This window comes from Sciurus carolinensis, chromosome 14 (assembly GCF_902686445.1).
Source record: "Sciurus carolinensis chromosome 14, mSciCar1.2, whole genome shotgun sequence".
NCBI lineage: Eukaryota > Metazoa > Chordata > Mammalia > Rodentia > Sciuridae > Sciurus > Sciurus carolinensis.
Genome location: NC_062226.1, coordinates 23,146,608 through 23,159,993, shown reverse-complemented (window position 1 = coordinate 23,159,993; position 13,386 = coordinate 23,146,608). Strand labels below are relative to the sequence as shown.

The 13,386-nt window shown below is 39.0% G+C and overlaps 1 protein-coding gene across 1 annotated transcript in view; it reads right to left on the bottom strand.

Annotated features, from left to right (window-relative positions):
• The window catches only part of Svep1 (sushi, von Willebrand factor type A, EGF and pentraxin domain containing 1), a 200,233-nt gene that overhangs the window by 51,668 nt on the left and 135,179 nt on the right, over positions 1-13,386 (bottom strand). The window contains exons 27-34 of the mRNA XM_047525742.1: positions 12,748-12,923; positions 7,543-7,667; positions 6,390-6,513; positions 5,475-5,645; positions 4,215-4,388; positions 3,674-3,793; positions 680-856; positions 355-439 (exon numbers count right to left, since the gene is read on the bottom strand). Of these exons, the coding sequence (XP_047381698.1) occupies positions 355-439; positions 680-856; positions 3,674-3,793; positions 4,215-4,388; positions 5,475-5,645; positions 6,390-6,513; positions 7,543-7,667; positions 12,748-12,923 (1,152 nt within the window). The remainder of the gene's footprint in view (positions 1-354; positions 440-679; positions 857-3,673; positions 3,794-4,214; positions 4,389-5,474; positions 5,646-6,389; positions 6,514-7,542; positions 7,668-12,747; positions 12,924-13,386) is intronic.

Below are 13,386 nucleotides of genomic sequence, written 5' to 3'. Positions count from 1 at the left end.
CAGAAATGTCTTGGTTTGAGAGTTGTGTGGACTGGGTTCCTCATCCATCAGGCTTGGCATCAAAGCCCATCAACAGTATTCATGAGCTTGGAGTGCTTTCCTACATAGCATCGTCCTTGGGGTGCCTCAAGGGGGCACTCTGAGCATAATAGGTTACTGCTCAGGGGATTTAAGGATTCTAGACGTGATGAACTTTAGGTAACAGGATTAGATTTCTTCACACTCCACAGCATTCAATTAAGTCCATCTTAATTCAAAACATCCTCTGGGATTATTTTTCCCTTCCTTCCAGTATTATACCCCTACTGGCACGTCAACAACTTCTGCAACATTGGTTTGATTTTAGATACTTACTTGAATACCACTTTACTACCATAAGTAAATGCTGACCCATCAATGCCACCATTTTCTGGAATAGCTGGTGCACCACAGGACAGAGCTGAAAGGAAGAAAATCAAGATCAAGGCTTTTCTTTGTGTGTGCAAAATAATTCCAAAAGCTCAAGGGTCAGCTCTAGATTTGTTTTTGTTCTCGATATTTGTTTTGTCACTCTTGAGCATGAGCCTAATACTTGGGTAGCAAGACAAAGAAGAAGGACACAACATAATATTGGACATGCCCACATCTTACCTATCTAGGATTGCCAGACACAATAAATATGGAAATTCACTTGATATACCTTCACAGTATGGTCTTGGGTGATTCCATTCTCCAGACTCCAAACATGTGATTTTTGTTACTCCCACCAGCTGGTATCCTTCCTCACATGAAAATGTGACCTCAGCGCCCACTGTATGTATCTCGCCAGAAGAGTGGCCATTTTCCGGATTTCCTGGAGCCTTACATTTTATAGGTTCTTGAAACAAAGTTTTTATGGAATGATAAGTAGCTTTCACACAATCATACAAAGTCTCAAAGCAAAAGAATTCCACTACAGTTAAGGCACTCATGAAAACCTGAGAGAAAGCTTTTCAAGGGAGATGCATAAAGGCCAGGGGCAGGTTGGGTATTAGGTCAGAAAATACATTTAACAGGCATTTAAACAGAATATTTGGAAACAGGAATGACTAATAAAAATATATTAGGTCTATCTGGCCAAAATGGTAGTTGCTTATTGGGGAAGTAGTCATGGTGCCAGGGCATGGCTCAGAGGGCTTTGCCCCTCCCACCTCTCTCCAACTGCACACCCAGTTTGTGAAAAGCAATTGACTTGGTCTCAAGCACATGGAAAAGTTGTATAACAGCAGATTCAAGGGAGTTCCCAGCCTCCCTTTCCAAACAGACTGTGGACCACAAGACCCTCCTATGTATAAATTAGGGGTGTGGAGGTCAGCCATCAGAGTAGGGAAGGGAAAATGGTTACAGAAAGGTTTGAGGCTAGAATTCAGCAGTATGAGAGAATATAATACATGAATGCTCAGAAGGGGAAGGTATATTGAGTCAATCTTCCTGAAGGTCATCTGAGCAATGTAAGTCAAGAACTTTAAATGAAACACTTTCAGAAAGTAAATGCAACTATAAGACTAGATTTTGAGAAAAGCAGGGAGAGGTGAGCACAAAGATTCATGTTCAAAGATGTTTATTAAACTATTTTTTGTAGTGGATATCATCCAGGGTTAACATACAGGGAAAAGGTAATTATGGGAAATCCATAAAGTGAATTATAAATCAAGAATTAAAATAATATCCTCAAACTATCATGTGACTTAAAAATGTATATGATGTAATGTTATACAAAATAACTAAATACGTTGCTTATAAATAGTGTACAGAAAAACACTGGAGGTATACACTAACAGTAAATATGTCTGCATGGTTAACAGAAAATTTTATTGTTTTACTAATTTGCATATTCCCTCAAGGAAGTTGTGGCTTTAAACTTAAGAATATTTGAAGATACTTTTCAACTTACATTTTGTTTCACTATACACAGATATGGATTAAAACTATACCTTCTGAATCCATCATAAACTCACTGTACCAACCTCATACATTTCCTTACCATTCCCATATATCTATCTCTGCTAATGTAGTTGTTAATACCTAACTTGCTACATTACTTATATTTCTTTTTTAAAAAATATTTTCAGTTGTAGATAGACAGAATACTTTTATTTTATTTATTATTATTTTTTACGTGGTGCTGAGGATTGAACTCAGTACCTCACACAAGGTAGGCAAGCCCTCTACCACTGAGCTACAGTCCCAGGTCCATTACTTACCTTTCAGTAATAAATTATAACAAGTGGCTGCAATTTGAACATAAATCTAGAGCACATCTTTAGAACAAACCCTGTGGTGCATTGTTTCCAAGCTCACTGTCTGATGTGTTTGCCTTTCCGTCTGAAGTGTTTAACTTTTTATTCTGTTTTAATCTTTTCTCCTAATGGCTTTGTATTTTTAAAATTTTTTAGTAGAAGTGATGCCTCTGTCTTCTATGGTGTACCAGCGGTTTCCTGATATTTTCTTCTGGTTCCTGTATTAACTCATTTTCAGCGCCATATTCCTTTGAGCAGGAAGATTTTTGAAAAGTTCCTATAGTGTTAATTTTGTTTAATTTTACCCATCCTTTAAAGAGAAGAGATGCATTATAAATTGGGTATTTCTATAGGCAAATTTTGTGACTTGTGCTTTTTATTTTTTAATTTTCATTGGTGCATTATAATTGTACATAATAGTGGGATTCATTATGCTGTATTTGTACAGGCATATGACATAACGTGGCTTGTTCTTAAATAGTACAGGGAGATGATGTATGTGTAAACATCCAATATTCTCTGTTTAAGAGAAGATTTCCTAGCTTAACCAAGTTTATGATTCTATTTCTATTGTCTGACACTGATGTTGTGTTTTTGTGGTTACAATTGTTTACATTTCTGTGTGTGTGTGTGTGTGTGTGTGTGTGTGTGTGTGTGTGTTTTACAGTGGGAAATATGGTCTCTATATCATGTATAACTCCTGGGACTTTTTCTCTGTCTCAAATTGTAGGGGACCTATAGCCAGATGATTTGAACAGTATTTTAAATTCCTCTTTACTTTCTATCTTATTATGTTCTGGTAGTTACCCCTCACAGCAAATGTAGAAAGATAGGAATGGGTTGAGAGATGAGCCAGTACTGTCAAAGTCATAACAAGATATAGAGGCATGGTCAGGCAGCAAGATGTTATTTTCTTCAGTGATAACATTTTGTGTGACTGAGGTAGAGGAAATTGTTGATGGTAAAGATGTGCTAAACCACTTTTTTGGTTCTGATTGAAGCAGAGGGGCCACTGATTATATTTCTAAACTCATTCTTCTATTCTTGAACTATGCAGATATTTCTTCAAAATCCTAGCGATATAGTTGGCTTCTTTTTTGTTTTTCAGAAACTGGGACATTGGGAGAAGCACAATACTGATTTAAAACACCTTTAATTTCTTCCTTTTTTTTTTTTTCCCCCAGTGCTGAGGATTGAACCCAGGGCCTTGTGCTTGTGAGGGCAAGCACTCTACCAACTAAGCTATATCTCCAGCCCAACACCTTGAATTTCTACTAGTATGTTTTTTAATTAGATTTTATCTTCTGCATCTATCTGTATGTGCTTTGAAACTACTGTCTTATTTAAAATAACATAAATATATACTAGAATAAAAAATTGAAATAGGCATTTCTGGTGATGCCTATATGAGTTACCTGCACAGTTTTTACCATCTCCTGTGTATGGCGGGATACATGAGCAAACATAGGATCCATTTGTATTCAGGCATAAGGCATGCTCACTGCAGTCTGACCCAACAGCACACTCATCCACATCTGAAATAAGACCGTTGGCAAATATTCAAGTCGATTCACTTTTCTTATGTATCAAATGTTTGTTTTCCCTTTAAAATCATTACCTATCTCAACCCATAAAACTTCATATATTTTTATAAAATTTAAATGTAACAGTCAGACCCACATCCTGGATACACAATAAAAACAATTATTTCTTTAGTTTACAGGTAGGCAAACAAAAGAACAGGGGATAGATATGGTCTTAATATTGAGGCTGATAAAAATTCAAAACATTTTTGGCACCTTTCAGGACAGCTGCTTTATAATTATGGTTTGCCCGAGTTTACTGGGATAAAATGAAGTTAACAAAGGAATGCCCTTGGAGCCTCAGGAATTTGTGGTAGCTGTTTCTCAAAGAGCTCAAATAAACCCACATAGTAATTGCCAACATTTATCTTACCAAGGCATGATGGCGAAATGCCATTCCAGCTTCCATTATCTGTACAGAACATCCTTGAATCGCCCAACAAGTAGTAGCCATTGTTGCACTGGTAGGTTACTGTGCTGCCAGCATGGAAGTCCTCCGCTGAATAAAAGCCATTCTCCAAGGGGGGAGGCACCCCACAGCTAATGCCTGGAATGTGACCAGAGAGCATGCAACCACATTACGAGCAAAATGCTAAAGGGACATCGTATTTACCTTAACCTAGTACTATAGTGGTTCAGTTGAACACAAATTTTCCATTGCACACCAGCACTGGATGGAGAGTGCTCTGGTAGTGGTAGCAGCCTGGATCCACATAGGCATCCCCACCAGGTAGCACCCAGTCTGGCACACGTAGGTGTGCAATTCATTCATTCCAAAAACAATTATGGAGGCCCAGCACAGTGGCACACGCCTGTAATTCCAGTGACACAGGAGGCTGAAGCAGGAGGATCGTAAGTTCAAGACCAGCTTCAGCAATTTAGTGGTGAGGCTCTAAGCAACTTAGTGAGATCCTGTCTCAGAAAACAAACAAACAAACTGAAAAACCCAAAAGCCCAAAACAAAAGATAAAAAGGACTGGAGATGGTGATACTGATAGAGCACTCCTGGGTTCAATCCAGTACCGCACACACACAAAAATAATAAATAATTATGAAGGTCCTACTACACTCTCTCCTACATACTGGGGTTGAAGCAGTGAACCAAAGAGATAAGACTTCTGCTTTGTGGAGCTTACGGGCTCATGAAGTAGACAGATAAGGAGATAAATATATGCTCTGTCAGGTGATGGTAATGGCTGCGATCCCCCACCTCACTTTGTATTACCCTACCATGATTTCTTTTTCTAGCTCTTACCATTATTATTTACTATGAATAAATAAGAGTACATTTGTTTGTTTACTTTTCTGCCCCTCTCACTAGAAATGTAAACTCCATAAGGTCAGGGATTTTGTCCCAACTACTACATCTTTAGCACTTAAACTGCCCGGTGTATAGTAGGCACTTTAGAGATGGTTGAAAAATTGAATGAGTGGCAACTCAGAGTTGGGGCTCCAGCCTGTGTTTTCCTCACATCCAGTTCCTGGTGCAACCTGGAGGAATTCACAAGTGGTGTCATTGCGTGTTTAGTAGCTACTGTGAAGTATTTAGCTGTTCTTTAGCCTTCCTGAAGGGTGTTTGCATAATTCCAATATTTCTCAAGAGCCACAGCAGCGATCAACCAAGGCAGCTTACGTTCACAGTGAGGGAGTGGTTGTGTCCACTGTCCTTGATTCAGACAGTACTGCACAGGATTCCCGACCATCTGGAAGCCCGGATCACAGAACAGGCTGACTTTGGAACCTGGCTTTAAATCTACGGATGCAGTTCGTAGATGAGGTATTGATCCTTCTAAAGGTGGACAGTCTAAGGGCAGAGAACACAGGTGCAGAGCTGGTCAGCAACACAGCAACAGAGCCTTCAAGTTGAAGGGTCCAAAATCCTATTTTGTACCAGCATGGAAGAGCCATTCAATTGAGGTTAGAACAAGTCACCACAGACTCTGATCATCATCAAAGGTATTAGAAAAAACAAATTGAGTCAACAATTTTCCCTCTTTCAGCTGATGTATATTTTTAAAGGAACAAATTTTTATTTTTAAAGGAACAAATGACATTTTAGTAATATTAATGAAATGTTTATAAGTTATCAAAAGCCATGAATCCTAGACCATTTTATGAAACTCATTTAAGTATATTTAATTTTATGAGACCATTTTGATCACTCAGAGTTTGACTGTTAGTGGGTGGATGCCTTATTTATTGCATTTCTCCAAATTTCTCAGACAGCTGCTAGGAAATAGAGAACCAAACCATCTCAAATAGGAGCACAGAACCTTGGAGGGCATTTTTTTAAAAAGTAAGCGTATTCCTCCTCTCGTCCTAATCTTATTTTGCCTTTGCCAAATTTACTTCCCAATTAATTTGTACTTTGTTATATAGGATGTATCTCAATATTAAAGAAAATCGCTTGGATGAACATAAGGTAAAGATGAATTACCAGTTAAAGAGTAGATTGACCACTATTTGAACAGTGTGACCACTAGAGAATTCTCTAGTATCTCCTGTAGCTATTAAACTCCAGGGTAATCAAGAGACAGCAAAGTCTCACCAGAACAGAAGATGCTCTTGGGATTGATCTTCACTTTCCCCACAATTCCTGACAAGAAATCAGGCCAGGCTAACACGTTTCCTCTGCTGAGTTCCTCTGGGCAGGAATTAGCCAGGGATTTCACCTGAAAGTTTAAAAGCACATTTTTAGATAAAGACTGACTTTCCCACTGAGACAAAGTTATATTATTTAGTCCCACTAAAAACATTCACAGATTTTTAGGGGAAGAGAAAAAGGGAAACAGGCTTTTGCATGGTATGATTTCAGAAGCAAGAGGAAACTTCCCTTTCCCTTTCTCCCACTCCCACCATTCTCTCTCCAGATATTTCTCTTGCTAGGCTTGTTGTTCCCTGAAAATTTGAAATCCTGTCTAAAGCTTTCCTGATTGTTAAGGGGTTGCAGAGTTCCTCTGCCATTCTGTCTTTGACCTCTGACAGAGTTGGAGAAACTGTCTTGGAGAAATTCTGCCACTGTAGTCGTGAATAAACGTTTATCAAGCTCTAACAATACCACACATGCACATGAAGTATTTTGTTCAAAACTATCAGAACTCCACTATGTTATAGTTCTTTTTTCTTTTTTGTGATGCTCGGGAATTGAACCCTGGGCCTTGTGCATGCTAGGCAAGCACTCTACCAACTGAGCTATTATGTTACAGTTCTATTTGTTGACATTTTATAGTTAAGAAAACTGAAGCTCAGAGAGGTGGAGAAATGTAGTAACACTCAAAATCATCCCAGTGACTCTGTGGCAGAACTGGGATTTGAACTAGGCTGATTGACTCCATACAAGCCACTTATCTGTTACTCTCTACAGATGATCTTGCATAGTCCTGTGTTTCTGCAAGTTTAGTCAGAGTGATTTGAAGTATTTATTCTTTACAACTCTTTCTAGTTCTGAAATTGCAAAGTTCCACAAAATACTCATTTCCAATAAAATTTCAGAATATCACCAAGCAACTAAAAAGGATAATCACTGAAAATTACTATAAACAACTTCTGTCTAACTCAGACCATAGCCTCCAATGCTATTGGTGATCAATTCTGATAACAAAGAGCTCACAATAAAATATGTCATCATTAGGCTGTTCCCATTTTTGCTGGGTTTGTACCTTTGCATCTCATTACTGTCATACACTGAAAATGGAATTGACCTGCTGTGGAGACAGAACATAGTCCCAGAGGTTGAGCTGGCTTATGGAGCCCACAAAAGACTCGGCTGGGCTGAATCCCTCGCCTTTTATGTCTTGCTCTTGCCCAAGAACTAACGCACCACCACCTAAAGAGAAAGAGAGAAAACAGGAGTAACAGATCATTGGCTGGCCTGATGATCTGTTACTCCTAAAAAGCTGACTTTAGTCCTTTGACTAAAGCATAGTCAATATAAAGGTATAGTCAATATAAATGTATGAGATAAAATGATTGAACAGTTAAATTATGTAAATTTATTATGTTTTATCCGAAGGACAAATTCAAATCAAGTATATAGTAGCTTAAAAAAGTAGATGAATACAATTTAGATTATCAAGTTGAGGTTATAAATACATAACTATAAAAAGCATTAAAATAAAATGCATAAATAATATATACATATGCATGTAATATTTCATGTCAACCAGATTCGGCTTACTTTCTTCTAAGAAATTAGCTTTCCTGGCTGGCTAATAGTGGCTGCACTTCATTTTTCTTATACCTTAGGCTACAATGCTATAAATTCAATTACCAATTCTAGGGAACTTTCCAAAGTTGCCAGGGGCCTCCTAATTACGAAATCCAAAGGCAGTTAAATAATTAAATGGTCAACAGAAACAAATGCTACAGAGAAGTTATATTTCTATTGACCATTCAATTCCATTAAACTCCCCCTCCTTGCCGTCCTCAATGCTCTGTTTGCTCCACCAGACCTACCCGCCACCTGCCTCTACTCAGTTTTGTGTCTCAAAGGTGGTTCCCTGTGAGCTGTATCCCTGGGCTTCCTTGTTCTCTGGTTTCTATCTGGCCAATGGAAAGACCAGTTTGAGATGAGAGAGTGGGGTGAAAGACAAATTTAATCTCCTGGATCCCCTCCTACCAGGCAAACCATTGGGTTTGCCGATGGTAGATTCTTCTCCGTCACTACAGGTTTGCCTAAATTCTAGCAACAGATCCTATCCCTTGTCCCTTCAGGGCCATACCTTGCAACTTTCCTTTGTGCTAATCACGGGTATATTCCTCGTGCATTTGGGTTCTCTTAACTCTGCCCACACCTTTGAAAACAGTCCTTTCTATACTCTCTTCAGCTACCTGCTTTTGTGTACCCCTATTTCCTGCCAGGAGCCTGACAGATGGGGCCTGGCTTCCATGGGAGCAACTCTCCTGGTTTTCCTACAGTCTCTGCAAAGTCTCAGCTTCCTTTCTCTTCCTGCCTCTTAGAAACTGATGCATACAGGATTCTATCTGGTGGCTTTCTTTCTTCTTTCAGCTATTCTGCCTGTTTGACCTCACATGCCTGCCAATCATTGTTTATGGATTCCTCCTTTGGGATTTCCCAGCCTACATTTTAAAAATAACATTAATAATTGAAAAATTAATACAGACACAGAAGGGAATTTGGAAAAGAAATTGTAAAGAATTCTTCTCACTCAGATGTAATCATCCAATAGTTCTGAATATTTTCTTTTTATTATTTTTTTAGTATATGTGAAAATAGGTGGGTGTGAGAGGTCTTCAATCAAAACACACAACTCAGGATCATCCATATATGATGTCTGAATTCTAATTTTCTTCTCAAATATGTTCTCATTTCATGAGTTTCAATAGCTTTGCTATTTCATATGAATGTACAAAACTCCATTTGATTAATTAAATAATAATTTGCTTAATTAATTCAATAGTCACTTACTACTGGACAGTGGAGTTGTTCCCAAGTTTGGTATGAAAGTAACACTGAGGTAAACATATTGACCCATAAACATATATTCAGATGCTTGATTATTTCTTTTAGATTGATTCCCTGTAGTTGAATTGATGGTTGCATGCCAAGTGTTTCTAAGACTTTCGATGTACATTTCTAAATTACTTCTCAGAAAGGCTGTATTAATTTTCATGCCTGTGCTCACTCTACCCAAGTGCCCAACATGTTGAATCCTTACTAATTGTATTGTCACTAAAAACAACTTTCCCAATTTGATACAAAGTGGTATCAGACCTATAATTTTAGCTACATGTATCTCTGTGACACGAAACCCAACAGAGACCTCAAAATTGATATGTCTTAAACCAGATACAGAGTCATTCCCTGTCTCCTTTGCCTAGAATTCTTATCGTAGTTAACAGACTCTTCCATAAACTTGGCCACCAATTGAAGGCAATCAGTTATTGCTATGTACTGAATTTTGTCCTCCCTCCAATGTTTATACTGAAGTCCTACCCCCACTGTGATAGTATTTAGGATGCAATTAGCTTTAGATGAGATTGTGAGAAGGGGACCTTACGATGGAATTAGTGCCCTGATAAAAGGGACACCAGAAAACTTGCTCTCTTTCCCTGCCATGTGGGGACACAGTGAGAAGGTAGCTATGGATTAGCCTGGAAGACAACCCCCACCAGAAACACACCATGCTGGCACCCTGATCTCAGACCTGCGGTTTTCAAAACTGTGAGAAAGTAAATTTGTTATTTCAGCTACCATGGCATTTGTCAATGGCAACCTGAGCAGATTAAGACAGCCTCAAGAACTGTCAACTGGAGATCTGCAATGACAGATTTGAAATCATCTCAGCCATCCTTCCTGCTGTGGTCAGACAACCATCTCCTCAGGTGGCTGCTATAAGAGTTTCCTAGTTTTATTTTCCTGTTTTTCAATCTACTTTTCAATCTTCCATCAGGGCTTAATTTTTTTAAAAAAGAAATAAAAGCTATTTTTTTAACTATAGAAGAAATGTGTGTGTGTCATGAATATCGCATGAAAGAATAAAAAAGAAAATAAAAATCACCTGTGATCTCACCTCCCAGAGAAGAGACAATTGAAAACAAGAACATATTATATTAAACACAAACAGAAACCACCACCTCACTTCACCTGCTACTTCCTGTCTCCTAATTTACTGAAGGAGAAAGTGCACATTCATTGAGGGACATAAACAAGCTCTTTACAGTCTATTCCCAGGCTGTTTCAGTTCCTTTCTCCTCCATATCTTCCTTTCCTTCTTCTATATAAACCCTGTGCACCAGCTCTAGGGAATAACCACTTTCTTCCTCATACAAAACTCCATTGTGCTCTCTGTCTCTGTGCAGGGACCTTTCTATCTGAGTCGCCTCTTCCCATCTTCCTGCCCAGTCACCTCTGACTCATCCTCCCGACATTGGGTAGCTGAATCCAGCAGAAGCTTATGAGGCTACTAATGGTGTGCTGTCTACAACACCAGACACTGAACTCACACAGTTGTAGAAGCAGAGCTGAGAATTGTATTGCCCCTGGGAGATTATAATTCTAAGAGAAAATACATAAACACTTTCCAGTTTAGTGTGGTTAATGCAATAGTGCAAAGTGTACAAATAGGAGAACCAAAAGAAAGGGTTCTGTGAGGAAAGCAGAGCTCAGGGAAGGTTCTCAGACTTGGATCTTTGTGTGTGTGTGTGTGTGTGTGTGTGTGTGTGTGTGTTGAACTTAGGGGCACCTGACCCCATCCCCAGCTCTATTTTGTATTTTATTAAAAGGCAGGGTCTCACTGAGTTGCTTAGTGCCTCTCTTTTGCTGAGGCTGGCTTTGAACTCATGATCCTCCTGCCTCAGCCTCCCAAGCTGTTGATATTACAGGCATGCACCACTGCATCTGGCAGACTTAGATCTTGATGAGTGAGTAAGAGTAATCTCATACTGAATGAAGATATGAAGAATCTTTAGGTAAAGTAGTGAGCAAAATCCAAGAAGGAATAAAGTAACATGGTGAGTCTGAGAGATACTGAGGATGTCCATTCACAATCCTTGGTCTCTCCAGCACATTTGTGTGCTTTAGTTTCTAGTGGTCCCTCACCTGCTGCATCCATGGATATGTACCAGCATGCTAATTTAAGCCAAAAAGGTAGAGGGGGAACGAAAGGGCACAACTATCTGTCAGAGGAGTTAGATTCTAGAAACACAGTTCAACTTTCATGAACCTCTGTTTTCTTCATCTCTAACATGGTAATAACTACACTTTAATCAAAGTCACAGGATCATCATGACAAAACCATTGAACAAATTTGTCTAACAGGATTATTTGTTTTAAAAGGTAAATAGGCATAAGTGGTATTACAAGAAAGTTTTGACTTTAATATTGACTTCTTGTTCAAATATATTTTACAAAGATGCAGATGTCAATAGAATGATGTATTTTTAATTTATAGAGAGTGCTTTCACTATAATCATATTAAATATTGCCCTAATCTTGGAATCACATGATTTTCAAAAGCTGCTTCTATATCGATTTCCTAATACTCCTACCCTGTGATGTCATGTCTGATGTTTTCAGTTGGTCTCTGATCCCCTTTTCCTAGCTTCCAAATTGATCTTTCCAATCCATTTCTTTACAAATCATCTCTGCTACCTAAATTCAGCAAACCTTGTGAGCTATCTTCTCTCTCACGTCATCAGGACAAGATGCACATGTTCCCATCTGCAGCCAGAGCTTCACTCTGGGGCTGTGATTTCTGCAGCCTCAGCACTCAGTGACCCCTGTTGACAGGATGGGTTCTTGACAGATGCTCAGTGTGTGTGGATATGCCCAAGCTTCAACTATCTCCTCAACTACTCTAGGGTCATTTAAGGGAGAGCTGCTTTCTCCCTTGTATTCCATTTGTTCCATGTTTGTCTCCCAGGGGAGGAGCAGCAAATGCTTTTTATTGTGTTTGATATGAGTGACTTCCCTCCACTGGGGTGTCGTTTGTCCTCTGGCTAGAGACCTCTTTGTTGCTGAGGGGCTTTCCCACATGCCCTCTTGCTTCATTCTGACCATGCCAGGAACTACCTGAGCTGCCCTTCCTTCCATTTACTGCAGTCATCTGCAATCTTGACTTCCCATTGACTTTGACATGGAAACCTCAATCCTTTACCTGCCCTATAAGACTTTACGTGATTTCACCATAACCTCCTGCTCTAATCTCCCACTCCTCATTCCTTCTTTTCAGCCTGCATTCTAGATGTATCCATTCTTTTAGGTCTTTCATTATTTAATGGCTGTTCTAGCCTGAATAATCAAGGAGTAGTGAGTCAATAAGAGAAAGAACTGTGGATCTTTGTCCGAAATCAAGGGCAACACAGCTAGCAAACTTGGTTTCATTTAAGCATCACTGGCCACCTCTATAGTCTAACAGAATTCTATTTATTTTGCTAAGACATACCAGGTATCGCTGTGCCAACAGAGAGGCCAGTACCACTATCAGATAGTTTCCCATCAATATAGACTTTCCAGGCTCCACCAGCACTTGTCCAAGTGATTGCAATGTGATGCCAACTGCCGTCATTCACTGAGGGACAGTTTGTTATCTTTTCCTTGTCATTCACATAAAGAACCCAGCTGTGGAAAGAAAGATTCCAGGGAATACAGTCATTACTCATATGTTGCAATCCTTTCTGTGGGGCCATTTTCCTTTTTCATTGTGGGTAAAGTACTTTGTATAAAATCATTAGTCCTTTTTGTCCATTTGGTCATATTCCACAGAGGCAGATTTGATTTACTAATTATACTTCATTGTAGCTCTTGGAAATTTTGTTTCTTAAACACTGAGGGGTAGGAAAAAGTCCAAGAACATCATCCAATTTGAGACAATTGACCATCTGGCTATTTTGGAGAAAGAGTCAAGAATGGAAGGAGTAAAAGTTGTTCAAATGCTAGACAGATGTCCTTCTGCTAGAATGTATGTTCCCTAAGACCAAGAATACCTTTCAGGTGTTTTAGAGAAGGTAAGCTATCACTGCTGCTATGGTTTGAATATTTGTGTTCCCTCACAATTCATTTGTTGAAAACTGATCACCAATGT